The sequence below is a fragment of the Caenorhabditis elegans genome, chromosome X, assembly GCF_000002985.6.
Source record: "Caenorhabditis elegans chromosome X".
NCBI lineage: Eukaryota > Metazoa > Nematoda > Chromadorea > Rhabditida > Rhabditidae > Caenorhabditis > Caenorhabditis elegans.
Window position 1 is genome coordinate 9,739,541 of NC_003284.9, and position 26,302 is coordinate 9,765,842.

At 36.7% G+C, this 26,302-nt stretch overlaps 4 protein-coding genes and 7 non-coding genes across 16 annotated transcripts in view; 5 read left to right on the forward strand and 6 right to left on the reverse strand.

Annotated features, from left to right (window-relative positions):
- The window catches only part of him-4, a gene marked incomplete at both ends in the record, with an annotated part of 36,200 nt that extends 21,976 nt beyond the window's left edge, over positions 1-14,224 (forward strand). The window contains 31 exons of one of the 6 annotated variants that reach the window (NM_001029411.3): positions 1,175-1,246; positions 1,295-1,376; positions 1,661-1,740; positions 2,950-3,021; positions 3,066-3,189; positions 3,236-3,387; positions 3,443-3,566; positions 3,623-3,696; positions 4,312-4,442; positions 4,489-4,553; positions 4,695-4,823; positions 4,942-6,162; positions 6,208-6,380; positions 6,537-6,660; positions 7,611-7,748; positions 7,799-7,939; positions 8,071-8,628; positions 8,692-9,123; positions 9,171-9,284; positions 9,740-10,147; positions 10,191-10,331; positions 10,381-10,524; positions 10,570-10,695; positions 10,802-11,250; positions 11,429-11,999; positions 12,206-12,397; positions 12,447-12,632; positions 13,093-13,302; positions 13,348-13,545; positions 13,686-13,784; positions 13,830-14,224. In NM_001029411.3, the coding sequence (NP_001024582.1) occupies positions 1,175-1,246; positions 1,295-1,376; positions 1,661-1,740; positions 2,950-3,021; positions 3,066-3,189; positions 3,236-3,387; positions 3,443-3,566; positions 3,623-3,696; positions 4,312-4,442; positions 4,489-4,553; positions 4,695-4,823; positions 4,942-6,162; positions 6,208-6,380; positions 6,537-6,660; positions 7,611-7,748; positions 7,799-7,939; positions 8,071-8,628; positions 8,692-9,123; positions 9,171-9,284; positions 9,740-10,147; positions 10,191-10,331; positions 10,381-10,524; positions 10,570-10,695; positions 10,802-11,250; positions 11,429-11,999; positions 12,206-12,397; positions 12,447-12,632; positions 13,093-13,302; positions 13,348-13,545; positions 13,686-13,784; positions 13,830-14,029 (6,930 nt within the window). Of the gene's footprint in view, positions 1-1,174; positions 1,247-1,294; positions 1,377-1,660; positions 1,741-2,949; positions 3,022-3,065; positions 3,190-3,235; positions 3,388-3,442; positions 3,567-3,622; positions 3,697-4,311; positions 4,443-4,488; positions 4,554-4,694; positions 4,824-4,941; positions 6,163-6,207; positions 6,381-6,536; positions 7,527-7,610; positions 7,749-7,798; positions 7,940-8,070; positions 8,629-8,691; positions 9,124-9,170; positions 9,285-9,739; positions 10,148-10,190; positions 10,332-10,380; positions 10,525-10,569; positions 10,696-10,801; positions 11,251-11,428; positions 12,000-12,205; positions 12,398-12,446; positions 12,633-13,092; positions 13,303-13,347; positions 13,546-13,685; positions 13,785-13,829 lie in introns of those variants that run through there. The other 5 variants (NM_077234.7, NM_001373450.2, NM_001373451.2 and 2 more) reach the window with 5 other exon arrangements.
- Positions 904-1,020, reverse strand: F15G9.7. Its single transcript, NR_071873.1, has one exon. It is a non-coding gene; the product is annotated as an Unclassified non-coding RNA F15G9.7 (non-coding RNA).
- Positions 4,045-4,138, reverse strand: F15G9.8. Its single transcript, NR_071874.1, has one exon. It is a non-coding gene; the product is annotated as an Unclassified non-coding RNA F15G9.8 (non-coding RNA).
- Positions 4,049-4,120, forward strand: F15G9.t1. Its single transcript has one exon. It is a non-coding gene; the product is annotated as a tRNA-Ala (tRNA).
- On the reverse strand, positions 4,204-4,289 carry F15G9.9. The gene has a single exon (NR_071875.1). It is a non-coding gene; the product is annotated as an Unclassified non-coding RNA F15G9.9 (non-coding RNA).
- F15G9.t2 lies at positions 4,207-4,278 on the forward strand. Its single transcript has one exon. It is a non-coding gene; the product is annotated as a tRNA-Ala (tRNA).
- An 837-nt stretch (positions 14,225-15,061) lies between the features above and the next one.
- On the reverse strand, positions 15,062-15,203 carry T09B9.10. Its single transcript, NR_102198.1, has one exon. It is a non-coding gene; the product is annotated as a small nucleolar RNA T09B9.10 (small nucleolar RNA).
- Positions 15,204-15,491: 288 nt separating this feature from the next.
- Positions 15,492-15,512, forward strand: 21ur-15084. The gene has a single exon (NR_071876.1).
- A 2,218-nt stretch (positions 15,513-17,730) lies between these two features.
- T09B9.1 (Alpha/beta hydrolase fold-3 domain-containing protein) lies at positions 17,731-19,766 on the forward strand. The gene is made up of 3 exons (NM_001029728.7): positions 17,731-17,965; positions 18,301-19,260; positions 19,350-19,766. Exons 1-3 carry the CDS (start codon positions 17,777-17,779, stop codon positions 19,494-19,496), a joined length of 1,296 nt encoding a protein of 431 aa, NP_001024899.1. The 5' UTR covers positions 17,731-17,776; the 3' UTR covers positions 19,497-19,766.
- Positions 19,757-21,826, reverse strand: T09B9.3 (glycerophosphodiester phosphodiesterase family protein). The gene is made up of 9 exons (NM_077237.4): positions 21,667-21,826; positions 21,521-21,616; positions 21,117-21,209; positions 20,914-21,071; positions 20,770-20,869; positions 20,595-20,715; positions 20,441-20,552; positions 20,060-20,125; positions 19,757-20,013 (listed from the first exon to the last, which is right to left on the reverse strand). The coding sequence occupies exons 1-9, from the start codon at positions 21,739-21,741 to the stop codon at positions 19,812-19,814; spliced, it is 1,023 nt and encodes a 340-aa protein (NP_509638.2). The 5' UTR covers positions 21,742-21,826; the 3' UTR covers positions 19,757-19,811.
- A 116-nt stretch (positions 21,827-21,942) lies between these two features.
- Positions 21,943-25,382, reverse strand: slc-17.9 (Major facilitator superfamily (MFS) profile domain-containing protein). The gene is made up of 9 exons (NM_001392827.2): positions 25,127-25,382; positions 24,693-24,867; positions 23,994-24,115; positions 23,659-23,831; positions 23,287-23,593; positions 23,096-23,236; positions 22,748-22,883; positions 22,562-22,664; positions 21,943-22,437 (listed from the first exon to the last, which is right to left on the reverse strand). The coding sequence occupies exons 1-9, from the start codon at positions 25,377-25,379 to the stop codon at positions 22,297-22,299; spliced, it is 1,551 nt and encodes a 516-aa protein (NP_001379067.1). The 5' UTR covers positions 25,380-25,382; the 3' UTR covers positions 21,943-22,296.
- Positions 25,383-26,302: the final 920 nt, after the last annotated feature.

Here is a 26,302-nt window from a genome sequence, read left to right on the forward strand (position 1 = left end):
ATAAAAGTTAAAACGCGCCCTGTCGCCTTTCTTCGATTCATATTTTTCACTATCAAAATGACCACTCAATGACCCCCCCCCCGTCAGTGCAAAATAATTAAGAATGAAGCTCTCTTAAATTATGAGGTGTTGTCACGAACTAATACGGGAGGTCCAGAAATCCTATGAGTGGTTCTTACGCTTATGTTGATAAAGAGAAAAAATAAAACATGAAAGCTTGACTGACACCAGGTTTTCATATGTTTGTCCAAGTCTTACTAACGAAGAGCTAGTGTTAAAATCAGGTACACAAAGTTTTGAAGCTTGCCAAAAATACCTACTTGTAGGCCTTTAAATTTAATTTAGTTCCATTGAAACGGTGTTTTTATCGATAAATTATTTTTTACAAAATGAAAGTTATAGCAAATATATTTTTATTTTTGATGATTAACTTTGTCAGTCGCATACCGTTCTAAAAAGCTGCATTTATCTCTAAATAAAATTTGTTTTACAAATAAGTGAAAAAAGCTGTTATGACTACTACATGCTTCCGTGAAAGTGTATGGTCAATTTTGCAGAACTGACATCTAGAACTAACAACTTCTCCTCGTTTCCCGTTTTTGTTCGGCCATCCGGCCAGTTATTCAATTTTTCAAATCCAGTTCGGTTCAGATTCTCACCTCGGAGCGTGGTGCTAAAGAGAGCAGCTAAAAACAGCTAACGACTTGACTAGGAATGCCCGTTTGCCTTGGCTCTATGTTTTTGGTGTCAAAATAGTAGGAATTTTCGTGTTTAAATTCAATTATTTGTAAAACAAGAAGCGTCGAGACATCGACGCATGTAATGCACAAAACATGGAAATATCACTGGGAGGTAGATTGATGGGAATCTAAACTGACATTAACTAAGAAAAGAGCATAATAAAAGATGAAATGCCGTTGGGCATTCCTAGTCAAGTGATGCGGGAGATGTGGAGAAGCAACGAACACAATAATACATATGTTTGAATGTGTTACATTTTGGCAAATTGTAAAGTGACAAACGGCCTGGCTAGCTTCTCAAATGATTGTCTGGGATAGCGGGAACAAGAGAAAACATGCCGAGATTCCATGGTTGGCCGCAAAACGAACACATGAGTGTTTCAAACCAGAAACGAAAACATAGGTACACGATCATCAATTTTACTTGTTTGCAGGATGGAAAACGACTCAATGAAAGCGACGAGGTGGACATTATCGGAAGTACATTGGTAATTGACAACCCTCAAGTAAGAATTTAGAGAGGATGAGAATTAAAGTGTCATGGAACTTTACAGAAAGAAGTGGAAGGTCGCTACACATGTATCGCTGAAAACAAAGCTGGACGGTCCGAAAAGGATATGATGGTAGAAGTACTCTGTAAGTGATTTGATCGAATTGTGGAGTTGTTTAATTAATAAGAAAAAAAAAAGAGTAACTCCTTTCTTTTGCACCCACACACGAATTTTTAAGCTTACTCAATTTTAGTATTGAAGAAAATTCTTAAGAGATGCATTAATGTTTTGGAAGCAACATGAGAGCGTCGAGCGTCAAGAAATTAAGAATACAATTTTGCTGCCATATTACACTTATTCTTTATACATATGTAGTGTATTTTGATTAATTATCTCTTTTCCATTTATATAAACATGAAACAATTACAGTGCCTCCGAAACTCTCTAAAGAATGGATCAACGTGGAGGTTCAAGCAGGCGACCCATTGACTCTCGAATGTCCAATTGAGGTAAGGTTTGATTTTTTGTTGTGTGATCATTGAGCCCAAATTCCTTTTTGTTGTCAACTACACACTCTAGCCCTTGATCGTCTCAATTGTCCCTCACTTTTTTTTTTGAATTTCTCAATGTTTTCATGGTAGCCGTCGTTTCTTGGGGTTTCAAAAGCGGCTCATATAAAAGAGAACCAAACCGAGAATAGAGAAAAACAGAAAAATGGAGGGGGGGGGGAGTTAAACAATAGGTCTAAAAAGATGGGGCACCGTCGTTTTCCGTATTCTCCTCTTTTGGAAAGGAATGGTTGAAGAAAGCGGCCCCGCGAAACGACGGGAGCCAAAGCATTGGCCACATGAAATATTTAAGTGCACTTTGAAAGCTTTGAGAGGCTACCGGATTCCTAGTTACATTGGAAAATTTCTGGTTTTACATATCGTGTAATGACAGTAGTTGAGTTCCAAATGAGTATGGGGAAAGAACCATCAAGACTTTTTTAGCATACAGAAACTAGATATCTTGTAAATTTTGCTTTGAAAAATTGATATGAGATGATGCAGAAATAAAGTAATTTAAACTAAATTATGAACTTTCTGGTTGATTTACAATTTTTCATATTTTATTACCAGAATATAAAAATTAGTTTTAATGGGTTTTTAGCGCCTTCAGAACATTTTAACGTTGTCATCATTGAAAAGTTTTGGAAATATGTTATTGGGGATGTCAATAAGTCCTACACACTAAATGAAACAAAATTCGCATGTGATCCTCACATAACAGCTAAAAAGAAGCGAGCAAATTTTTGTGACTGGATATGGATAACAAACGGACAGTTATTTACGACGTTTCCACGTGTTAGATACTCGGTCAACGTTTGGTAATTTGGCTGCTATTCGAAAACAGTATGGAAAGTACAACTGTTTTATGATAAACATGTTCTACAAAAAAGGCTCTATATACGTATTGAAACCAATAAAATTATAGTTTAACGGGTCAAAAAAAGTAGCTCCCGTCTGGTGTGTAGAACGCATTTACATTTGCGTAATACATAATTTGACAACATTAATTGTCGCCTTTTCAAAAAATCGATATACAACGAGAAAATTTATGATGTTTACTTTATAAGCACCCCTTATAAAACTTGAAAATTTAAATAAACGTAGCCTCATATATTTGATGGATCATTCATCTCGTTTTTATACATTGTGTAAAGCTACTGATTTCAGGATACATCTGGCGTTCACATCACATGGTCAAGACAATTTGGAAAAGACGGCCAGTTGGACATGCGCGCACAGGTAACCATCAAATAGTCAACAACTAACTAAAATCAGAATTTTAGTCCTCCAGTGACAAGTCAAAACTCTATATTATGCAAGCAACCCCAGAAGATGCTGATTCTTATTCCTGCATTGCAGTCAATGATGCTGGAGGCGCAGAAGCTGTCTTCCAAGTTACAGTTAATAGTAAGTTTTAAATCCAACAATAACACAATCACGAATAATATTTAAGCTCCACCAAAGATTTTTGGTGATTCATTCAGTACAACTGAAATTGTTGCTGACACTACTTTGGAAATCCCTTGTAGAACGGAAGGTATCCCACCGCCTGAAATTAGTTGGTTTTTGGATGGAAAACCTATTCTGGAAATGCCTGGTGTAACGGTAAGATAGTGATAATAGTTTGAAGAATGTGATAGTTAAAAACAAACAATTGCAGTACAAACAAGGTGATCTCAGCCTGCGCATTGATAACATAAAACCAAACCAAGAAGGAAGATATACCTGTGTTGCTGAAAACAAGGCTGGAAGAGCGGAACAAGACACATATGTTGAGATATCAGGTAAATAGCTAGAAAAAAATAAATATATCAAATTGAAACGGCTAATGAGGTTTCAGAGCCGCCAAGAGTTGTTATGGCTTCCGAAGTGATGAGAGTCGTTGAGGGACGGCAAACGACAATTCGTTGCGAGGTTTGTAAAATGGGGTGCAATACAATTCGCGTTTCTATTTGATCGAACTGATACATATAAAAACAAGCCAAATATCAAAACTCTTTTTTTGGTAGTTTGTTTAAAAAACTACTGATGAATTTTATTTTATTTACCATGAATAATGAAACCATCTCCGAATTTAGGTTTGAGTTTTAATTTCAGTTTGAAACATTAAACATAATGTCTATACAAACAAAAATGAGAGTAAAACATTTACCCGTGTTGTCTTCGCGAAGTAGTTTTTCTTTCGTGAACGCTGGCAACTAGAGACACCCTTTCCTCTCACTTTCTCTTCTTTATGTGACGGCAGTCAACATTGTCTCTGTCGTGCGGGGGTATAGCTCAGGGGTAGAGCGCTCGCTTTGCATGCGAGAAGTCTGGGGTTCGATTCCCCATACCTCCAGTAATTTTTTTTGTGTTTCTTGCATTATTTGTTTAGCAGTGGAGCGCAGTAGTTTTCTACAGCATTAAAACGCTGCAAGGGCATGCGGGGGTATAGCTCAGTGGTAGAGCGCTCCCTTAGCATGGGAGAGGGCTGGGGTTCAATTCCCCATACCTCCAGAAATTTTTTTTTTTTACCGAAATGTTTTTTAGGTATTCGGAAACCCAGAACCAGTGGTGAATTGGCTCAAAGACGGAGAGCCGTATACATCTGATCTTCTCCAATTTTCGACCAAACTTTCATATTTACATCTGCGTGAAACAACATTGGCAGATGGTGGAACGTATGTACAGCAGATATCCGGATCAGAAAAAAACATTATTTTGCAGATACACGTGTATTGCAACAAACAAGGCTGGTGAATCTCAGACAACAACCGACGTTGAAGTATTGGGTAAGTTTTGAATACCAAGAAAACCGCAAAACATTGAAAACATCATTAACTGGCGTGCGTCACGCTATTTTCAAGAAAGTGTGCAGAATTTTTTATAAGGCACCGATAGCCAGAATCAAAAATGATAAAGTTCGGTTTCAGTGCCACCAAGAATTGAAGATGAGGAGCGAGTATTGCAAGGAAAAGAAGGGAACACTTACATGGTTCATTGTCAAGTGACGGGAAGACCAGTTCCATATGTTACCTGGAAGCGAAATGGAAAAGAGATCGGTAACTTTGTGCAAAGCTTGAGTATTTTTTTTTTTTAATATAATATGGTGATACACCTATATTAACGTACCCCTGAGAGGAATGTTTTGATACCTCACAGTAATAATTTATGTTTCAGAACAATTCAATCCCGTTCTGCATATCAGAAATGCTACAAGAGCAGACGAAGGAAAGTATTCCTGTATTGCATCCAACGAAGCTGGTACTGCTGTAGCCGATTTCCTGATCGATGTGTTCACGAAACCAACTTTTGAAACACATGAAACAACATTCAATATCGTTGAAGGAGAAAGTGCAAAGATTGAATGCAAAATTGACGGTCATCCAAAACCAACAATTTCGTGGCTCAAAGGAGGAAGACCATTCAATATGGACAACATAATTCTTTCACCCAGAGGTGACACTCTCATGATTCTCAAAGCTCAGCGATTTGATGGTGGCCTTTATACTTGTGTTGCAACAAATTCATATGGGGATAGTGAACAGGACTTCAAGGTGAATGTGTACACTAAGCCATACATCGATGAAACAATTGACCAAACTCCAAAGGCAGTTGCTGGTGGAGAAATAATCTTAAAGTGCCCAGTTCTCGGTAATCCAACTCCTACTGTTACATGGAAGCGTGGAGATGATGCAGTGCCAAACGATTCAAGACATACAATTGTTAATAATTACGACTTGAAAATCAATTCGGTCACTACTGAAGACGCAGGACAATACAGTTGTATTGCTGTCAATGAAGCTGGAAACTTGACAACTCACTACGCCGCAGAAGTGATTGGAAAACCTACATTTGTTCGAAAGGGAGGAAACCTCTATGAAGTAATTGAAAATGACACTATTACAATGGATTGCGGTGTTACATCTCGGCCGCTTCCAAGTATATCTTGGTTCCGTGGAGACAAGCCAGTGTATTTGTATGACCGCTATTCAATCTCTCCTGATGGTTCTCACATTACTATCAATAAAGCTAAACTGTCAGACGGAGGAAAATACATTTGCCGTGCATCCAACGAAGCAGGAACTTCTGATATTGATCTAATACTTAAAATTCTTGTGCCACCAAAGATCGACAAATCTAACATTATTGGAAATCCTTTGGCTATCGTGGCAAGAACTATTTATTTGGAATGTCCAATATCTGGAATTCCACAACCAGACGTCATCTGGACTAAAAACGGAATGGATATCAATATGACGGATAGCAGGGTTATTCTCGCACAAAACAATGAAACATTTGGTATTGAAAATGTTCAAGTCACTGATCAAGGAAGATACACTTGCACAGCAACCAATCGTGGAGGAAAAGCATCCCATGATTTCAGTCTTGACGTGCTATGTAAGTTTTGTGCATGACCGTTTCAGAAAAAAATTTAATATTCAGCACCACCAGAGTTTGATATTCACGGTACACAACCAACAATTAAGAGAGAGGGTGACACTATCACTTTGACTTGCCCTATCAAATTGGCTGAAGACATTGCCGATCAAGTGATGGATGTTTCCTGGACCAAAGATAGCAGAGCATTGGACGGCGATTTGACAGATAACGTGGATGTGAGTGGTTCATTGGAAATATCAAATTACAAAATTCGTTTGTTGATTAATATCAAGTTTTTACCGAGTTTTTCAACCATTTTATAATTAAAATTAAACAAGTGCTCATTAAATTAGATTACATTATATAGATTATTTATAAAACGTTTTTTGCAGATTTCCGACGATGGAAGAAAACTAACAATTTCTCAAGCTTCACTTGAAAACGCCGGACTGTACACTTGCATTGCCTTGAATCGTGCAGGAGAAGCTTCGCTCGAGTTCAAAGTGGAAATTCTGTGTACGAGCCTTGCAACCGTGAAGTGCCGTGAGCACGAAAATAACTATATTGCTCGCCATATGCCGCATGTTGTAACCAAACCCAGAGAAATGTCGCAATCAGCTAACGCTTATCGTGAGCACATGCGCAAGTATAAAGAGTATCTACAAAAGTACGAAGAAGGACTTCAGAGACAGAGAAATGAGAATATCAGGAGACAGAATGAGTATTGGGAAATGAGACGAAAGAAAGAGAGCTTTTCAAGTGTAACTTCTACTACTACTACTACTTCTACAACTACTACAACCCCTAGACCAACCACTACAACTTTCATAAGTACCACTACCACTACAGTTAAACCACCTATGCCTTGGATTTATAATCCTAAATTTGGTCATCCCACCGGGGCTAATGGGGTAATGAATGTTAAGGCTACAGTGCAACATCCCACCAGAAAGTTCCGAACAAAACGAGTTAAGCCTGTATTAAGATGTTTCCTCTATGATCCGTTTAGACACGTGTTCCTCCGAGAAAAAAGCGCAGAAAGTTTACCACCAACCAAAAAAGGATTTTTGAAATACCCTCTCAATATTAACAGAAAGAGAGTTAAGCGACTCTAGAACCTCCTCTCTAGTCCACTTTTAATTTATTATTCTTACTATTTAATATTTCTATCTATTCATTTCCAGTTGATCTGATTATTTTCCAGGAGCTATTTTCATGATTGAAACCTCGCGACTCTGGCTTGTCCTGTTTCTTTACTTTTTTCAGCTATTGTTTTTCATAATGCCGTGTGTTTTTATTTGTGGTTTAAATAAGTTGTGAATTAATATGTAATATCTCATATGTCTGTAACGTTGTATTTATTTCGAGTGCTTAATAAATTTCATTGTGAACTTTTGTGTGATTTGCTGTAAGATTGAAGATTGTATTTTGAAGAAATCAGTGATTAAATACTCAGAAATTTTCAGCGCCTCCGGTCATTGATATCAGCAGAAACGATGTGCAACCACAAGTCGCAGTTAATCAGCCAACTATTATGAGATGTGCAGTCACCGGTCATCCATTCCCATCAATCAAATGGCTGAAAAACGGAAAAGAAGTTACAGGTGATTAATATCAAGAACTTAGCTGTGAATGTTCAATTTGATAGTTTCAGATGACGAAAATATTCGAATCGTTGAACAAGGGCAGGTTCTTCAAATTCTTCGAACTGACTCTGACCACGCTGGAAAATGGAGCTGTGTCGCCGAGAATGACGCAGGAGTCAAAGAATTGGAAATGGTTTTGGATGTTTTCAGTGAGTGTAGTTCACGTATTGAATTTGAAATTGATACTAACTTACTTATGACAAATCTAAATTGTAGTAAAATAGACGAGTCATAACTTGCCAGTATTTAATTTGTTTATTATCAAAAAATTTAATTGCAGCTCCGCCGGTTGTTTCTGTTAAATCTGATAACCCAATCAAAGCCCTTGGAGAAACCATTACACTATTCTGTAATGCATCTGGAAATCCATATCCACAATTAAAATGGGCTAAGGGTGGATCCCTGATCTTTGACTCTCCGGATGGTGCACGAATTTCTTTGAAGGGAGCTCGCCTTGACATTCCTCACCTCAAGAAGACAGATGTTGGAGACTACACGTGCCAGGCTCTGAACGCAGCTGGAACATCAGAGGCCAGCGTCTCTGTCGACGTTCTTGTTCCCCCAGAGATCAATCGCGATGGAATTGACATGTCGCCAAGGCTACCAGCTCAACAAAGTTTGACTCTCCAGTGTCTAGCACAAGGAAAACCTGTTCCTCAAATGAGATGGACTTTGAATGGAACTGCACTTACTCATTCAACGCCAGGAATTACGGTTGCTTCTGACTCTACATTTATTCAAATTAACAACGTTTCTCTGAGTGATAAGGGAGTTTACACATGCTACGCGGAAAATGTTGCGGGAAGTGATAATTTGATGTACAATGTGGATGTTGTTCGTAAGTTGTATTTAAAAAAAAAACAACTATTTTTTTTCAAACAATCACTGCGTCCCGTTTCAGAAGCTCCGGTTATTTCAAATGGAGGAACCAAACAAGTCATCGAAGGAGAACTTGCAGTCATTGAGTGTCTTGTTGAGGGATACCCAGCTCCACAAGTTTCTTGGCTCAGAAACGGAAATCGTGTTGAAACTGGAGTTCAAGGTGTTAGATATGTGACGGACGGCAGAATGCTAACAATTATTGAAGCCAGAAGCTTAGATTCTGGAATCTACCTCTGCTCCGCAACCAATGAAGCAGGATCTGCCCAACAAGCTTACACCTTAGAAGTTTTAGTATCGCCAAAGATCATAACCAGCACGCCTGGAGTGTTAACGCCTTCGTCTGGATCTAAATTCTCTTTGCCTTGTGCAGTACGTGGATACCCGGATCCAATAATCAGTTGGACATTAAACGGAAACGACATCAAAGATGGAGAGAACGGCCACACTATTGGTATTCAGAGTTTTAAGCTTTTTGTGTCAATTCAACTCGGTTTTTAGGTGCTGATGGAACTCTTCACATTGAAAAAGCTGAAGAACGTCACTTGATTTATGAATGCACAGCCAAAAATGATGCTGGAGCAGACACGCTTGAATTCCCAGTTCAAACCATTGGTAAGTATGTTCTTGTGTGTGGTACAATTTTACTCAATTTTATTTTTTCAAAGTGATTTTAAACTCACGCCAAAACTTTAAATTTCGAACTTTTTGTTTTCTGGCAAACCGCATGCAGTTTTATAGAAACATGGTTTTGAGGGAATTATATCAAGTAACTGTTTCACAACTTTTATTTGCATTAAACAACTATGTATGTATATGAAAGTTTGAATTGAGTTGAATTGAATTTGAGTTTTTTTTGTTGTCAATAAGGGTTTGCTAAAGTTTTCTAGAGTGCTGAAATAACGAAACATAGAAACATTTTGACCGCGACTTATTAACACTAAAGTTAATGTTTTGAAGTTTATTGTGAAGTATGACTCAAAAACTGCCCATATTTCAAAAGGTTAAAAATTTAAAAATTTTCAAATATTTCATGAAATACGAGGTTTCAAAATTATTTGAGTTTTCAGTCGCCCCTAAAATCAGCACAAGTGGAAATAGATACATCAATGGTTCTGAAGGAACCGAGACTGTCATAAAATGCGAGATTGAGTCAGAGTCATCTGAATTCAGCTGGAGCAAGAACGGCGTACCACTGCTTCCTTCGAATAATCTAATCTTCAGTGAAGATTATAAACTTATTAAGATTTTGTCGACACGACTTTCGGATCAAGGAGAATACAGTTGTACGGCGGCGAATAAAGCAGGAAATGCTACTCAAAAGACTAATTTGAATGTTGGAGTTGCTCCAAAGATTATGGAAAGACCACGTACCCAAGTTGTGCACAAGGGCGATCAAGTCACTCTATGGTGTGAAGCTTCAGGTGTTCCACAACCTGCAATTACTTGGTACAAAGATAACGAACTTCTTACTAATAGTGAGCACGTGAACAAGTATCGAAAAAATATGTTAAATTTCAGCTGGAGTTGATGAGACTGCCACAACCAAAAAGAAGTCAGTAATTTTCTCTTCAATTTCTCCATCACAGGCTGGTGTCTACACTTGCAAAGCTGAAAATTGGGTTGCGTCTACTGAAGAGGATATTGATTTGATTGTAATGAGTGAGTATATATCTACTTTGTGGTTATGGAAAAAAAACTAAAATTTCAGTCCCACCCGAGGTGGTCCCAGAGAGAATGAATGTGTCTACCAACCCACGTCAAACTGTCTTCCTTTCATGCAATGCTACAGGAATCCCCGAACCAGTTATCAGTTGGATGAGAGATTCTAACATTGCCATTCAGAACAATGAGAGTGAGTCATTGAAAGGAAGTTTTTTTAAAGAATAATTTTATTCAGAATATCAAATTCTTGGAACAACTCTGGCAATTAGAAATGTTCTTCCGGACGATGATGGTTTTTATCATTGTATCGCCAAGTCAGATGCTGGACAGAAAATTGCTACAAGGAAGCTTATTGTTAACAGTATGTAAATTAAAAAAATTGAGAAATATTAAGCAATCCTATAAACAATATGTTATTTTCAGCATACTAAATCGAAAATATTTTTGCACATAAAAGTTTTTTCCAGAGCCATCTGATAGACCAGCTCCAATTTGGGTAGAATGTGACGAGAAGGGAAAACCTAAGAAGACAGAGTACATGATTGATCGAGGAGATACTCCGGATGATAATCCACAACTTCTTCCATGGAAGGATGTTGAAGACTCTTCCCTCAATGGATCAATTGCTTATCGTTGTATGCCAGGACCAAGATCCTCTCGAACCGTTTTACTCCATGCAGCTCCCCAGTTTATTGTTAAACCGAAAAATACAACCGCTGCTATTGGAGCAATTGTTGAGCTGAGATGCTCAGCAGCTGGACCACCGCACCCAACAATTACTTGGGCCAAGGACGGAAAGCTTATCGAAGATAGCAAATTTGAAATAGCTTATTCTCATTTGAAGGTCACATTGAACAGCACATCGGATTCAGGGGAATACACTTGTATGGCACAAAATAGCGTTGGCTCCAGCACCGTAAGTTTTTTAAAAAGCTATAAATGGTTTACAACTATTATAAAAAAAAGTGTAAATAAACACAGCAATTTCTATCAGGCACTTATTGTTATTACCTGCAATTTCGCTGTGTGTATAGTGGCGTAAATTAAAACACTGAAACTTTTTTTTGTTATTATCTACAAATAAAATTTTACAGGTGTCCGCCTTCATTAATGTTGATAACAACATTCTTCCAACTCCAAAACCATCTTCTAACCAGAAAAATGTTGCCGTGATCACCTGTTATGAGAGAAACCAAGCATATAGTCGTGGTCTGACTTGGGAGTATAATGGAGTTCCAATGCCAAAGAATTTGGCTGGTATTCACTTTATGAATAATGGCTCTCTGGTTATCCTGGACACTAGCAGTTTGAAGGAAGGGGATTTGGAATTGTACACTTGTAAAGTCAGGAACAGAAGACGTCACTCAATTCCTCACTTGACATCAGCGTTCGAAGGAGTACCAGAAGTTAAGACAATTGATAAAGTTGAAGTCAACAATGGAGATTCGGTTGTTTTGGATTGTGAAGTCACAAGTGACCCTCTAACAACTCATGTTGTGTGGACTAAGAATGACCAGAAGATGTTGGATGACGATGCAATTTATGTGCTTCCAAACAATAGTTTAGTCCTACTTAATGTGGAGAAATATGACGAGGGTGTTTATAAATGCGTTGCTTCCAACTCTATTGGCAAAGCTTTTGATGATACACAGCTCAATGTTTACGGTAAGTCCGCCCTCAGTTTTTAACACACGTTTGAATACCACCACTTCCACACGCCAACCCTCACTGACCGTAACTCTGTCCATTCCTAATTGTAACTGTGAATTTTATCCTATGTTTTTGCATCCAATGTGAATAAAATCGAAAACATCCCGGGGGTCCGGTCGGTGAGGTGTCTCGATTGACATGAGACGTAAACGCGTTTCTAGAAGGTGACTTCCTGCCTCTGACCGGATTCGAAGGAAGTGGAATTAATATCGATGACTCTTCAAATGCAGGAGGTTCATCTCGTCGCGAAGCTTACAAGAAGGAAAATGAAGACGCATCTACAACGACAATCACGACTACTTCACCGACAACAACGACAACTGAAACACCATTGACAACCACAATCATTCCAGGTAAGAGATTAACACAGAATTATTCATACAATGCAATTAATTATTTCAGCATTGATTACACTTCCAGCAAAACAATACCCAACTGATGATTATCATGAGGGTAGTGCAAACGACGATGGATTTGGGCCAACAACTCAAGACAGCCTATTCGAATTCAATCCACCACTGCATCCAGAAATATCGGTTGTGAACACAGACTGCGCAGGAACAATCAACGAAAATGGAGATTGTGTTGGTATGTTTTTTATTCTTAAATTTAACTATTCTAGTTTTGTTTATAAGAGTTCAATTATGTCAGACGACATAACGAAATATTTTCGGTTCAAAATTAAAAACAATACGTTCCTTGGTACGTGTATAGGTGTACCCTTGAAAACTTAGAAAGAAGAAAACTATTGTTATTTTTATCTTAAACACCTGTTGTTTGAGTGCAGAACATTATTTTCCATTGCAGGACTAAGTAAATTAAATATTCAAAACATTTTTATTCTGATCCTAACAACGAAAATTTATTAGCCATCATGATAAATATGCATATGTTGTTCTTAAAGTTGTTTTGGGATTAGAATTTATATTCTTCAAAAATGTATTTGTTATGGTGATGCGCACAAACTAAATCATAACCGTTTTGCTGGTGCCACTTCAAAAAGTTAGGGTACATTGCCTAGTCGTGCTTCAACTTTGTAAATTTCCAGACAAAGACGGAAAAACACACAACCTAAAAATTCTAACTGGAGAAAATCATTGTCCAGAAGGTTTTGCAATGAACCCTCACACAAGAATTTGCGAAGATCTCGATGAGTGCGCTTTCTATCAACCATGCGATTTTGAATGCATAAACTATGATGGAGGATTCCAATGCAATTGCCCATTAGGATATGAGCTTGCTGAAGAAGGATGTCGAGGTAAGATTAGAAGTTGTTATATTATTTAGTTGAATGATTTTTCAGATGTTAATGAGTGCGAGTCAGTGCGATGCGAAGATGGCAAAGCTTGCTTCAACCAACTGGGAGGCTATGAATGTATCGATGACCCCTGTCCAGCTAACTACAGTCTGGTTGATGACAGATACTGCGAGCCGGAATGTGAGAACTGTACTTCAACACCAATTCAAGTACACATGTTGGCAATTCCAAGTGGACTCCCGAGTAAGTTTTTATTTCAAATAAAATCTTATATTCATAAGTATTAGTTTAACAACTTTAAACAGCTTTAAACAGCACAAAAACAGTCAATGTGACAAGTTTCAAATAATCTTTTAATAAGAAAAATACTGGGCAATTTTCAGTTTCTCACATTGCAACACTCACCGCTTACGACAAGAGTGGAAGAGTTCTCAATGACACAACTTATGCAATATCCGATACTGGAGCTCCACTTGCCAGAGGTGATCACTTTTTCTATACTTCTGTTATTTTTCCATACGTTCCAGGAAGAATGACATCTGGTCCATTCACCATCAAAGCTGTAAAGCGTGGTCATGCTCAAGTGTGGACTAACAGAGTACTTGCTGCAGGTGATCATCACAAAGTACGAGTAAGAGCACACTCTGATCATGCTACAAATGAATTGCATGCACCGAAGGAGACAAACTTCTTGGTCCTAATTAATGTTGGCCAATATCCATTCTAGATTAATAATTTGATGAATTATTATTAAAGCCATTCTATTTATCGTTTTTGCTTGTTCTTTTTTCATTATACACCGATATTCTCAATGGAGCAATTTTTCATTTTGCTATCTGCTGATTTGTCATTTTTTTGTAATAAGTTCGGTTTTATATTTTTCACTGTGTTTGTAACTATAAATGAAAACTTCAACTTGATATTCGACTTAATTTTTGATTGCGAACCGTACTTTTAAAAAACAACATCAAAAATTACTGACTATTTTTAGAATGCAAAGTATGCCAGACCCCACATTTTCCCATTTCCTCCTAATGTGAATGGAACTTTAAATGATTACAATAGAATAAATTATTGCCCTCGCTAGAAATGGCCACAAACTACCTGGGTTGGCTAAAACCACCAAAATATTCTTCAGATGAAAGAAGTTGGATAAAAAGGAAGAGGAGGCGGAGGGCGGGTGAAAGTTTACGCCGTATGAGTCATTTGCAATTTATGTGAAAAAGACCCTGACACATCACAACAAATTCCAGCTGGTACAAGATATCATTGATTTCGTAATTCATCTTGTTAAGATTAGTCATGGGTGGTCAATCCAGTATTCTGAACCTTCATGGAAACTAAAAACTTTTTGAACCAGGTATGGGTTTAGTTTCTGTATCAATTTATGAGAAATATTACAGCTTGTGTTTTCATGCGTATTTTGTTTTCAAAACAATACTTTGCCTGCTATGGGATGTTATTTAACACCAGGATGTTAATTATCATCCTATTAAGCTTCCTACAAACTCGAGGAAATAGACATTCTCTGCATCGATACAGTTTTTCGTGTAATGTGAGGAATTTTAGGTAGTTTGGCTACCTGCTGTTCAAATAACATCTGAAACTCTCACAAGGTCTTTCACTCAAAATTACTGATAGGAAAATGGACTTGAACTCCCTATTAGGATAGCTGCCCCTAAAATACTTGCACTCAAAATAACCAATTACAAATTAAACTTGCATGCAGCGCTTAAAGTTTTCAAACAAACAAAACATAAAAAGTTAATTACCGGCTATTCTTCGTACTCTGTAGCGGGCTCATTTCGAAAGACTAGCCTTACAATCTGGAATCACGAGAATGACTTTCCACCCAAAGATGGCCCCGTGAGCTGAGTGCACCACCATACAATCTGGTGGACAAATGTAAGTGAAGATATTGACATTTATATAGGCCCCATTAATATAGTGTCGGACATTTTCCAGTTTTAGCATTCCATAGTTTTATGAGTGTTGCTGGATACCCGCATCATAATAAACCTGCGAGAGAGGCCATTATCGACTTGTTTTCCTCCTGGCAGAGCAGAAGAGAGGAGGAGGTATGCCAGTTAAGTCTTTTATCTTTTTTTCAATGATTTTTTCATTAACTGTCTTATTGTTTTTCATGTTTTGGCTTTGTTTATTATTTTGAAATACGTAGTCGATGTTAATCATCCAATTCGTTAGAAAATGCATTAGTAATCCTAAAAATTGAATATACATAAATAGGAAAATAATTGTTAAATTCGTTTAAACAAAATTTTACACATCATTTCCAATTGAGACGGCTCAAACAATTTCATTTAGAAAATAAGATGTCTTTCGTGTTTTGCAGAATAATCAAAAACCGTGATAACAACAAATCAGAAATGCAAATGAATTGTCAGCTGTTCTCTAATTCCAGTGACGTTAATTAATGAAACCGGCTTCCAATATTACAACGAATGTGTTTTTCAAAGAATTTTATTTGTTAGAAAAATAAAACAAGGAATTTCAGGTGTGTTATATAGTAGTTGTAGTAAAGAATTAAAATAAATAGTTTTTATTTTCCAAGTAATTTTTAAATCTTTGAGTTCACGTGAATTTTACGGAGAGTATCAACTAGTTTAACATTTGGATCGCTTCACGAATTTGCGTACCATCCTTGCGCAGGGGTAACATTAATATAAATGTTAAAAAGCTAACAATACATTTTCAAATATGTTTTTTACCTTAGCTGTGCATGAATTATGTATATTCCTGTGATTAAATGCATCCAATACTTATATTTTTCAGTTGTGTCAAAATGATAAACAATCAGTAACTTATAGAACTTAAAACAATGAATTCCTAAAGGGAGATACAAAAATGAATAGAAAAGCAGAAGTTGTCAAAGAAAACCAACTTCTGGTTTTCTCTGTTTCTCCCTTTGTTTTTACACTTATTCAGTGGTAATAGTAGCAGTTCGACCTCTCCGTGTCCACTGAAAGCTGAAGTTTCTTTTACCTTCAAGCAGTTTACACTAAGAAGTTTATTTTATTTTCTATTGCCGGTCAGTGATTTCACCTTGACATTTTTCAAGTTAAGAACCACTCTTGACCGGCTTCATTCGGTGATTTTCATTGTTACCAATTGTTGATTTATATATTTTCTAGAAGATTCTTAGATTCTCAGTGGTGTAATGCAGATGGCACTTTATGATCAGATTAGTCTGTTTCAGAGGAAGGATTGGCGTCTCTAGTTGACGTGACATCTAGACGGTTTTCTCTGTTTTTTTTTCTTTTAAATCCTCACGTTAACCTTTCATCACTATTTTTCAATTGCCCTATTCTGTCTCGCTGACAAAAACTTGAAATTCACTGACTAAATCTCATGTCGTTCCACGTAGTGACTTCAACTAATCCTATCTTGTGAATATTTTAAAGTAGACTTTTCTCTTTTTGTGTTTTTGATTTCAACTTCACAAATCGAAATCACTATCTTTTTTGTGATTTTTTTAAATCAAGCAAATGTTGGAAGTCTAAAGATTTAAAATCAAGTTATTTCCTTTTCAGAATCTACTGTTTGTTTTTTTTTAATTTTTGTGTACTGGATTCTTATCTTTATTACACTTTTCCTAAAATTCCACTCGTGATTTGTTTCCTGAAAAAGTGGGTTGTTTTTCCAAAGGAGAGTTTTCTTTTCACTGTTATTTTTTGCATAAATCATGATTTCTCTGCAGGAATATTGAAAAAATTAATTAGATGTGCTACTTAGAGTACACAGTTTGCCAGCTTATATAAAAGAACCACAGGTTTCTGAAGATTATTGTTTATTTCAAAATCCCATTTTCGCAAACTCCCAGTACACACAAAAAGTAATATTAATAGTGGTTAAGTGGATCAGTAAGTTTTTGTAGTTGCAAACTCCTATGTATAAATTTTTTAATTAAGAGTGTACATTTGTTTTATTACTTTTCCGAATAACTGAGTGTTCTAGAACTGAGACCTGAAAACTATGTTTCCTTGCATAATATTTGATATTGCTGTGAACTATTTCCACGAAACCTGTTGACTTTACATTCATCTCACACGAGAAGAATAAATGGCAACAAAAAGAGGAATACTACGTTCTAATCTTCTTTTTGCCGTCAATTTTGTGCGCCGGCGGCAAAAACAGGAGTTGACAGGTGTGGAGTCCACACTGTGGACCTCTTGCCTTTGCAGGTCGGTCATTTCTAACGCACAGTGGCCCGTCTTCTTCTATCCTCTTTTGCCTCTTTCTCTGAGTGTCTCTAATCAACGAGTTCTCTCTTCCTCTTTTGCATGGTCCGTCAATTATTCACACATTTCTCGAACGCTTTTTCACTTTCTATTTGTAAAAAACAATTCATTTTGTTTCGAATAATTTAATTTCTGAGTATATTATTTCAAAAACATATTTGAATTTCAGGCATCACTTTAACTTCTGTAAATACACTGTCAGAAAACCGATAGGAATGTCCCTCAAACTGGAAAAAGACCCTCTCCCAATTAAATATCTTGTCATCGGAATTGTAACAATCACTCTACTAACCACTGCATATTCACTTTACAAGCCGCTGCCCGATGGATTCACTGTCAGCAAGTGGGACCGAGCAGTTATGCACATTGTTGAGCCAGCTCTCCGCGTGGCCTACTATTACCCGGTATGTTCTTGGCTACACAAACTACACGCGCTATATACATTTTGGTAAATGTTCAGTTTTTGAAAAATTTACCAGAAAAGATGTCTACAAACTACAGATAAAAAAGTGAAATGGAAGTTAATTTACTAACAAAAAATGATCGCAAATTAGAGAGGTCATTTATAACACATCGTGGTTTGTGACCGCGCTATATGTTTGTTATCAGCACAAGACATATTATATTTCAAGAAAGCTAAAAAAAGATATATTGAAATGTCAAGATTAAACTGCAGATAATAACTGAATGTGGATGTGAGAAACCAGCTTATTGTTCAAAATCAACTACTTATTTTCAGAGTCATATGTTCTCCAAAGCAAGCAGCATGGTTCAGTGGACTCGCGGGGCGCTTAATCTCCTGTCAAAGTCACTGGGTCTGATGGTTAACACGCATGGGCAAATTGATATAAAGTGGCATGTTTGGAACGGAACACCGGTCAAGGTCTACCAACCAATCAACAATAAGACCGCAACTAACGGAGCTGTCATTTTCATCCACGGTGGAGGTTTTGCATTGGGAAACGTCGAGATGTATGACTCTTTGGTTAAAAGAATGGCATTTGAAATGAGAACTCTTTTCATTTCTATTGAATATCGTCTTTCACCAGAAACTGTCTTTCCCGGTGGAATCATGGATTGCGAGGCAGCAATTGAACATTTATTTGAATTTGGAGCAGTTCAATTCGGAATTGATACATCGAAAATCGTGATTATGGGTGACTCGGCTGGAGGAAACATGGCCACCGTCATTGCTCAACGTCGTGCAGCTCGAAATGCATTTCCAAAGCTGGCGGGTCAAGTTCTCATCTATCCACTTCTTCAGATGGCAGACCTCCAAACAGTCTCTTACCGATATTTTCATTCCCGACTGAATGGATATGCTCTAGTCGATCCTGAATCAGTTGTCTACTATTACATGTTCTACGCCGGAATCAACATGGACGAGAAGGCGTATCTGGTTCCAAGTGTCATTTCTAATGGGCATGTTTCTGACAGTCTAAAGTCGGAAGTTGACAAGATGATGGAATATGAGCACATCATCGAATCGACCCGTACATACAAGAATCACAGCATTCCCTGTAGGTGGCCAGTGCGACCAAGTTTTGAAGCTCAGCAACTCATGGAGCCATTTCTCAACAACCCGGATTTTTCACCTCTCATGAAGAAAGACGTGTCTAATTTGCCACCCACAATGGTTGTTACTTGCGAGTTTGATATTCTCCGTGATGAAGGTCTTATTTATGCACACAGATTGGAGGTAAGTGACAGCAATTTGATTTCTTTGCATTTCTGCTGAGTCCCTAATACAATTTTAAACAAATGAAATGATATATTTCAATATTTTAGAGCTCGGGTGTTCCTACAACAACGATCAATTACAAGAATGGTTTTCACGCAATGCTCAATTTTCACAGTGAACTCAATGAAGCATCCAATGCCGTTTACGATATTGAACGATGGACTTTAAACGCCATCCATACCGTCCGTCACTAACAAATAGTGTTCTTTTTCATTAGGAACAGTTTTAATAGATCCTTTATTGTTTTTGAAACCCGTATTTATTATCGCAGCCCGTTTTGTTTCTGTGATTCCTATTCTCCTTTCATTGTTGTGAATTTTTACGGTTGTACGCATTTGAAGATACTCTTGTTTATTTTTACTTCTGTCTGACTTTTTACTTTTTCACTAACTCCAATCTTGTTTCCTTTTGTAACATACATTACCATAAAAATTGCTTGATTATGAAGATAAACATTAACTGTGATTTTCATTTAAAAAACAAAAACAAAAATCAAATTAGGGAAACAATCAGGATCGGTTCTTATTAGCTTTTGTGGATGATGACGGAGGAGTCGTTGGTGAAGAATTACCAGTGCCAAGGAGAGAAACAAGATCATTTACTATCATTGGTAGCTCCATCTGATTGGCAAAGTAATTACGCTCGGTTGCAGTTTCCATGTCGTATATTATGGTTCTCATTCCAGAAGCTGAGGATTCCACAATAAGAGCTCTCAAATAAATTTAATAATAACCAATGCTTTTCAAAGCCATCTTACCTATCAGCGTCATCGACACTTGTGACGAGGAAGTCGACCCCAAGAAAACTTGGTAATAGGAGTGATCTGAAAGTTTAATATAAAATTGCATGTTTAGTGCATTATTTGATTTCAATTGAAGGTTGTATCAACGTTAACAATTAGTACCGAATTTCAGCGGTCAAATTTGAAAGTAAATTCTTTGGCGGTTTTTTGAATGGTTTGTATCTCTAGAAAAGGTTTTCTTTTGAAAAAAGTTTCAATTATAAAAAAACCAGCCGTGGACCTGTTTACAGCAACTACCAATTTGAAGCTATTTTTGAGCTGAAAACATTATTATTTTGCGGTGATTTTTACTATTATACTACCCTGTGCCAGTTACAAGTTCAATATTTGATATACCTTATTCCCCAATATGTGAACGTGTCCATCATTGAGTAGTACCATGAAGTGTACATGTTCCCAACAGCTGTTCCGTTGACAATGGAGTATTCGGTACTTTTCCAGATCATTCCTATTGAAATTTCATTTTATTTCAAAAAGTTTCAATGATTACCCATTAACAATTGTCTATCAGTACATCTGATCCTTCCAGCAGCAATGAGGTTGTACGTTGTCACGGCAACCTTGTCATACAAGCTATCCTGCATTATTTTGTTGCGGAGGTATGTGAGCAGCTGGAATTTAGTTTTGATGGAAACTTTATATTTTTGCCATTTGAAATTTCTCACATCGGAAGAAAAGGAAGGAATATGCCAGATCATATTCATTTTGTTTGCCTCGCACCAGGAAACTGCTTCATCGAATGTCAAAATAGTGCCATTATTTCCACTGCAAGAGTTATCTTAATAAAATTGATACGTTTCCTAGTGTACCCATAAACATTAAGCTGGCTCATTTGAATCCAATGTGTTTCATCGACAATGTATGTTGCATTGTCAGTGTCGACGCTATCTGGGAGAAGAACAATTAACATTCCGTCTTTTGTCATTCGGACATCCATTACAATTGTGTCTGCTCCATTCTGCTTGGCCTTAAAAATACAATTTACAGAAAGCAACTATTATAACTTTTGAACTTGGCGGAAAGCTGGAATTGTATTTTTGTGAACGGATCCGTGTGCTTCTCCACGATCCGAGATAATACTGGTAGCATTGAAGAATACAGCTTTCTGAAAGTAGATAGCTAAATCTTATTTTTTATTTTACATACTAAAAGCATAAATATATGCCCTGAATGTGTAAACAAATTGTAATTCGGTAAAATTTGGTTTGTAGAAACTGAATTTATTATCCAAATTTTATCGATATTAATTTCCCTGTGCCTATGTACAATTTTTTTGTTTAGCAGAACTTGGACGTGTACTTTCAAAAACACTTCCATGTTAAGAAAAATGAGTGTTTTTTCCAAAAATAAAAATTGGTATTAGATATGAAAGAGATTTCGTGAAGAAATGCAACCCCAAAAGTAACTCCAACTTACATTACTTTCTTGAACCGGGCTTCTTCGCAAGACACAAAAAGCAACCGATAAGAGGATTGGCAAAGTCAACAGCAACGCAAGAACAATTCGAAGGGCCTGAAAGTCAAAATTTATTGAGTAACGTTGAGACTTTTCAAGTTATATACCAAAAACTTGATCGCAAGACATGCTAAAAGTGCAATCAACACGATAACTATAAACCAAATTAGCATTGGTATCATTTTGAGTTCATTTCGGCTTTTAGTTGATATAAAAACACTTGATGGAAGTTAGGAAAAAGGCACCGACAACAAACTGAGACTAAAGTTATAAAGTATTTTGTGGCAAAATCACAAGGCCTCTCGGGCTTTTTGGCAGCTGATTTTGTATCCTCGATATTTTGATTTCCACCTGTTCTTTTCTATTCTTCACTCTCACAGATATGAATAATTCTTTTATTTCAATTAAAACAATCGGAAGTCGCAGTAAAGCTTTTTTAGTTTAAAGTCAAACAATTCAACCTAATATTTAAATTACAAAACAATAATTACGAAAAATGCAGTGATTGGTTTACAACCCGGATTCTGATGGAGAAGGGAGAATTCGTATTCACAGAAAAATTGAAAGAAAGAAAAAATGGGATTTTTAAGATAATTAACGAGAAAAGATAACCAGCCAAAAATGATATCGTGAAAATCTTATCAATTTTTGCCCGTTCATTTGAGAAAAAAACTAAAGCCGAGAAGAAAAATTCTAAAGTACAGTACACAAAAATCGTAAAGCGGAAGATAATTGGACTAGGCAGAGTTGGTGAGATCATGAGATAGGAACATGCTGTACTTGGCAATTGCTTGAATTGTAGAGGATGTTGAGGAGCCGGAGTCATTAGACTTTTGATCAGCATCTTTCGGAACTGATACTCGGTTGGACGCCCATTCCTGAAACAATAATTTATTTTTCTATCTATAAAGCTGTAATAGTTTTCTTTCATTTTTATTTGAAAATATAAAAACCCTATCTTTTGCATTATTTTTGGAGATTATATTTTTTTACGACACTTACAGTTCTCTCAGCTGATCCCCAGAGTGTGAAAAAGATAGTTGGTAAGATTGCGACAAACGCTGAAATCTCGAAAACAATAGTCCATTCATGTTTAGAACCGGTCCTGAAACGAGAAAACCAGATGATTTAGATGTTTGTATATGTACATGGACTCGGTTTTATGTTTCTTGTTCATTTCGAACCTACCTCAAAATCTGACTGATCAATAGTTTATTGAAGATGGAGAAGCAAGATGCAACAGCAAATGCGAGTCCAGTGATAATTCCAGAGAATGCTGGAGCAAGTTGGACAATTGCAGTTAGGACACCAGGTGTATGAAGTCCTAAATTAACTTTACTTTAAAAATTGGAATATTTAAATATGTTACTAGGATGATTTTTTGCATCGTAAACCCCAATTGTCAAAATTTTGTTTGGTTTAGTTTTGAATGAAACCACCAGATATTCAAAAAGAAAACGTGGGAGTTGACCAATCATATAAGATTGTTTTCATCAACAAGAGTCAGTTCACAACACTAATTCTCAATTTACTTACCTGCAAATGCATTTGCCAAGCAGAGAATTATAATTGCCCATATTGCATGTTGTAGATTACTCATTAGCGGAGTTGCAGCAATGCAAATACCAAGTCCGAGTGAGGCGATGAAGTTGAATATTTTGCAAGACTGGGTTTTTCCTAATAATTTTATTTTTCGTTAAATGTTTTCTAATCTGAAACAATCTTACTCAAATATCCGTTTGCAGTAAGATATGACGCTAGGCTTGCCGAGAGACATTTTGACAAAAACAGAATAGCCATTGGAAGTGCTGATACTAAACCATTCACAGTATTCGATAAGCCAAGAACGTCGGAAAAGAATTTTGGAAGAAACTGGAGCATGATAACTAGTGGAAATTCATGGCACACAAGAGCAGCAACAGCCACCCAGACTTGTTTTGACGTGAAAATTGCTTTCCACGGAGTGTTTTTTCGATTATTCCTTTTTCCAATGTTTTCCTCTTCAATTTTGCGGTTGATATAAGCTTCTTCGTTCTGAAATGTATATTATGATTTTTTTCCATCCTTATAGCTTGTTTTGTTTTGTCACAAAGTCTTACATGAGAAATACATAAATGTTTCGATGGTTTGTCAGCTGAAAAAACCACCCAAATAACCAAAACTGCCGCAGCAACTACTGAGGACAGGTAGAAAATAGCTGGCCATCCACCAAGAAATTTACTTCCATCACTTCCGCATAACCATCCTCCAATTGGCAAAATGATCAGCGTACCTAGAAAATAACATTTGTTTTTAATTTTATTTCAAGTTTTCAAATGTACACGATTTTCCGAATCAATTACTTTCCTTGTTACTATCCCCAAATACTTTTAAGAACACAAGTTGCAATTACGTGAATGCTGTGAACTTCATGTTAAAAAAACAGGGAACGCACCGATTTGCCGACCACTGGTCACAATTCCCAGTGCACTGGGTCGTTCTTTTGGTGGAAACCATCGGGTGATCAGTGACGAGGACGCAGGAGAGAGAAGCGCATCACCAAATCCAGTGAGAACTCTGAAAGTTGATGAGAATAAGTGAGGTTCTAAGATGAAGGTCTAAGGGGAATTGAGTTCATTGAACTGAATTTCATCTTTCTTTGTTTTTGTACTACCGTAAAAATTATTTTTTACCAACTGAAAAGTGAAACTCATGATTTTAATTGCACAGCTTATACTTATAATAAATTTCACTGTTACTTCTTCATAGTGCGGACTTTCCACGAAAAATGAGAACTATTTTAGACGTTATGACATCAGAACAGCAATCTGTTGTTTTTTGATCTGTTTTATCTGTGTTGTCTATTTATCTATATTGGTCACAAGTTTCTGAATAATCATATGTTGCCACCATACAATTTGGAATCTTCTTTTAACCTCTAAACCTAGACTATATATGGAAAGTAAAACAAAGCGATCAGGTATCAGAGACGAACGGCAAATGATATACGCAGAACGAAAAACGAAACACGACAAAACGAGAATTCTCACTTTCCATTACAAATTGATAAGATACGTGTGAAAAAGGAACAGTAGTGTGATTTATTGAAACACTTAATTAATATTGAGTATTGTTCTCGAAATCTGTAACTAACCTCAGAAAGAAGACGAGTGCAAATGATGCACCAGCAGATATTGGTAATACGGCATTTGATACTATAATAAATGCCATTGCTGCTACGATTGTCCATTTTCCATTTAGACGATCTGCTTGCCATCCAGTGATCACCATAAATAGTGAACCAAAGTTTTGACCGGAGTATATTAAACCTTAAGTATTGAAATATTGGATTAGGATAATTATTGGTTCTACAAAATTATTGTTGATATTGTTGATAATAAACTCAGTTTTAATGTTTTATAACCTTCAAGTTGATACAAAATACCAATTTTGCAAAACGGGAAATAAAGCCAATTCTAATTATTTTATCGAAGCTAGATATCCGAAAATTAATTTAATATCCTCAAATTATAATTTTCAGATCCACACCGCAACAATTGATAAGATTTTCAAAAATTAAAATTTCACCTTGCTGAATAGAACTCCAAGCAAATTGTTTCGGGTGGTTGCATGGGATGGCTTCTACTTCTGGCTCCGCTAATGGGCACGTGTAGTTTGTATCAGGCTTTTTCACCATGCAAACCATTGATTGGGATATATTCGAAGTTCCAATAGCTAATGCCACAAAGCACAGGCATAATAGGAACGAGAAAAATAGTCGCGTCGAAGGGAAGATTTTGGACTTCTCTGAGACGAACACGCATTCTTTTTGCGAGTCCATCTTCTGTAAAAATTCAAGAATTTGAGAAATTAACAAAAACCGGAACTTTTGAAGTTGGGAGAAAATGAAAATTCTAAGTAAATATTAGATGTGATGTGACGTTTAGAACTGGAACAGTGTAACAAAATAGTAGTGAAGAAGATGAAAAAAGTATTTTTGAATTTCTATAAAATTCCAATAAAAGTGATATTTGGAAAAGATGCAATTATGATTTTGCCAACGCATGGACCAGTAAAAATGATTGAAGAATCAGTTACAAGATATTGAGCGGTAAAAAGAGATAAAAAAGATAAGGATGTTTAAGATGAGGGAAAAAATCAGAAAAAGGTTCTAGTAAAATCTTCGCCATTTTCACGGGTCTCTACTTGTTCATGTGATGAACACCCGCGAGGGGACAAGATTGATGGCTGATTTGGCTAGGAGGAGACACCGACGCCATTTGTTGACTATGGCGTAGGCCTTACTCAATTTTCTGTGGTCTCCATCACTAGTGTACTGTATCGATAACTGTTTATTCTATGTCTCTAAAATCGCCCTCAGTCTTCCATTTGTCAGATGTGTTATTAATAAACTGAACTTCTGGAACTAGATGATAAGAATAGCGGGGAAGATGTTGATCAGAGGGGGAAGGAGGCGATAAAATTAATAATCTCGTCAATTGTTCAAATTGAAATGACAAAGCATTCCTATCGGGTCATCAGATGAGTGTGAACAGGGACAAATGGAGTGGGAGGATAAGGTTGGGCAAGTTCTGAGACCAAGAATAAGGTCAGCTGAGACTGAGATTCAGTTGAGTTCTCATTTCCTTTTTGAGAGTATTGGTAAAGAAAAACTAAGAAGTTTTGAATAATATTTTAAAGTTCAACCTGAAAAAATTTGCTTTCTGGACGTGGTTCTAGCTTGAAATCTATCAACCTTTTTTT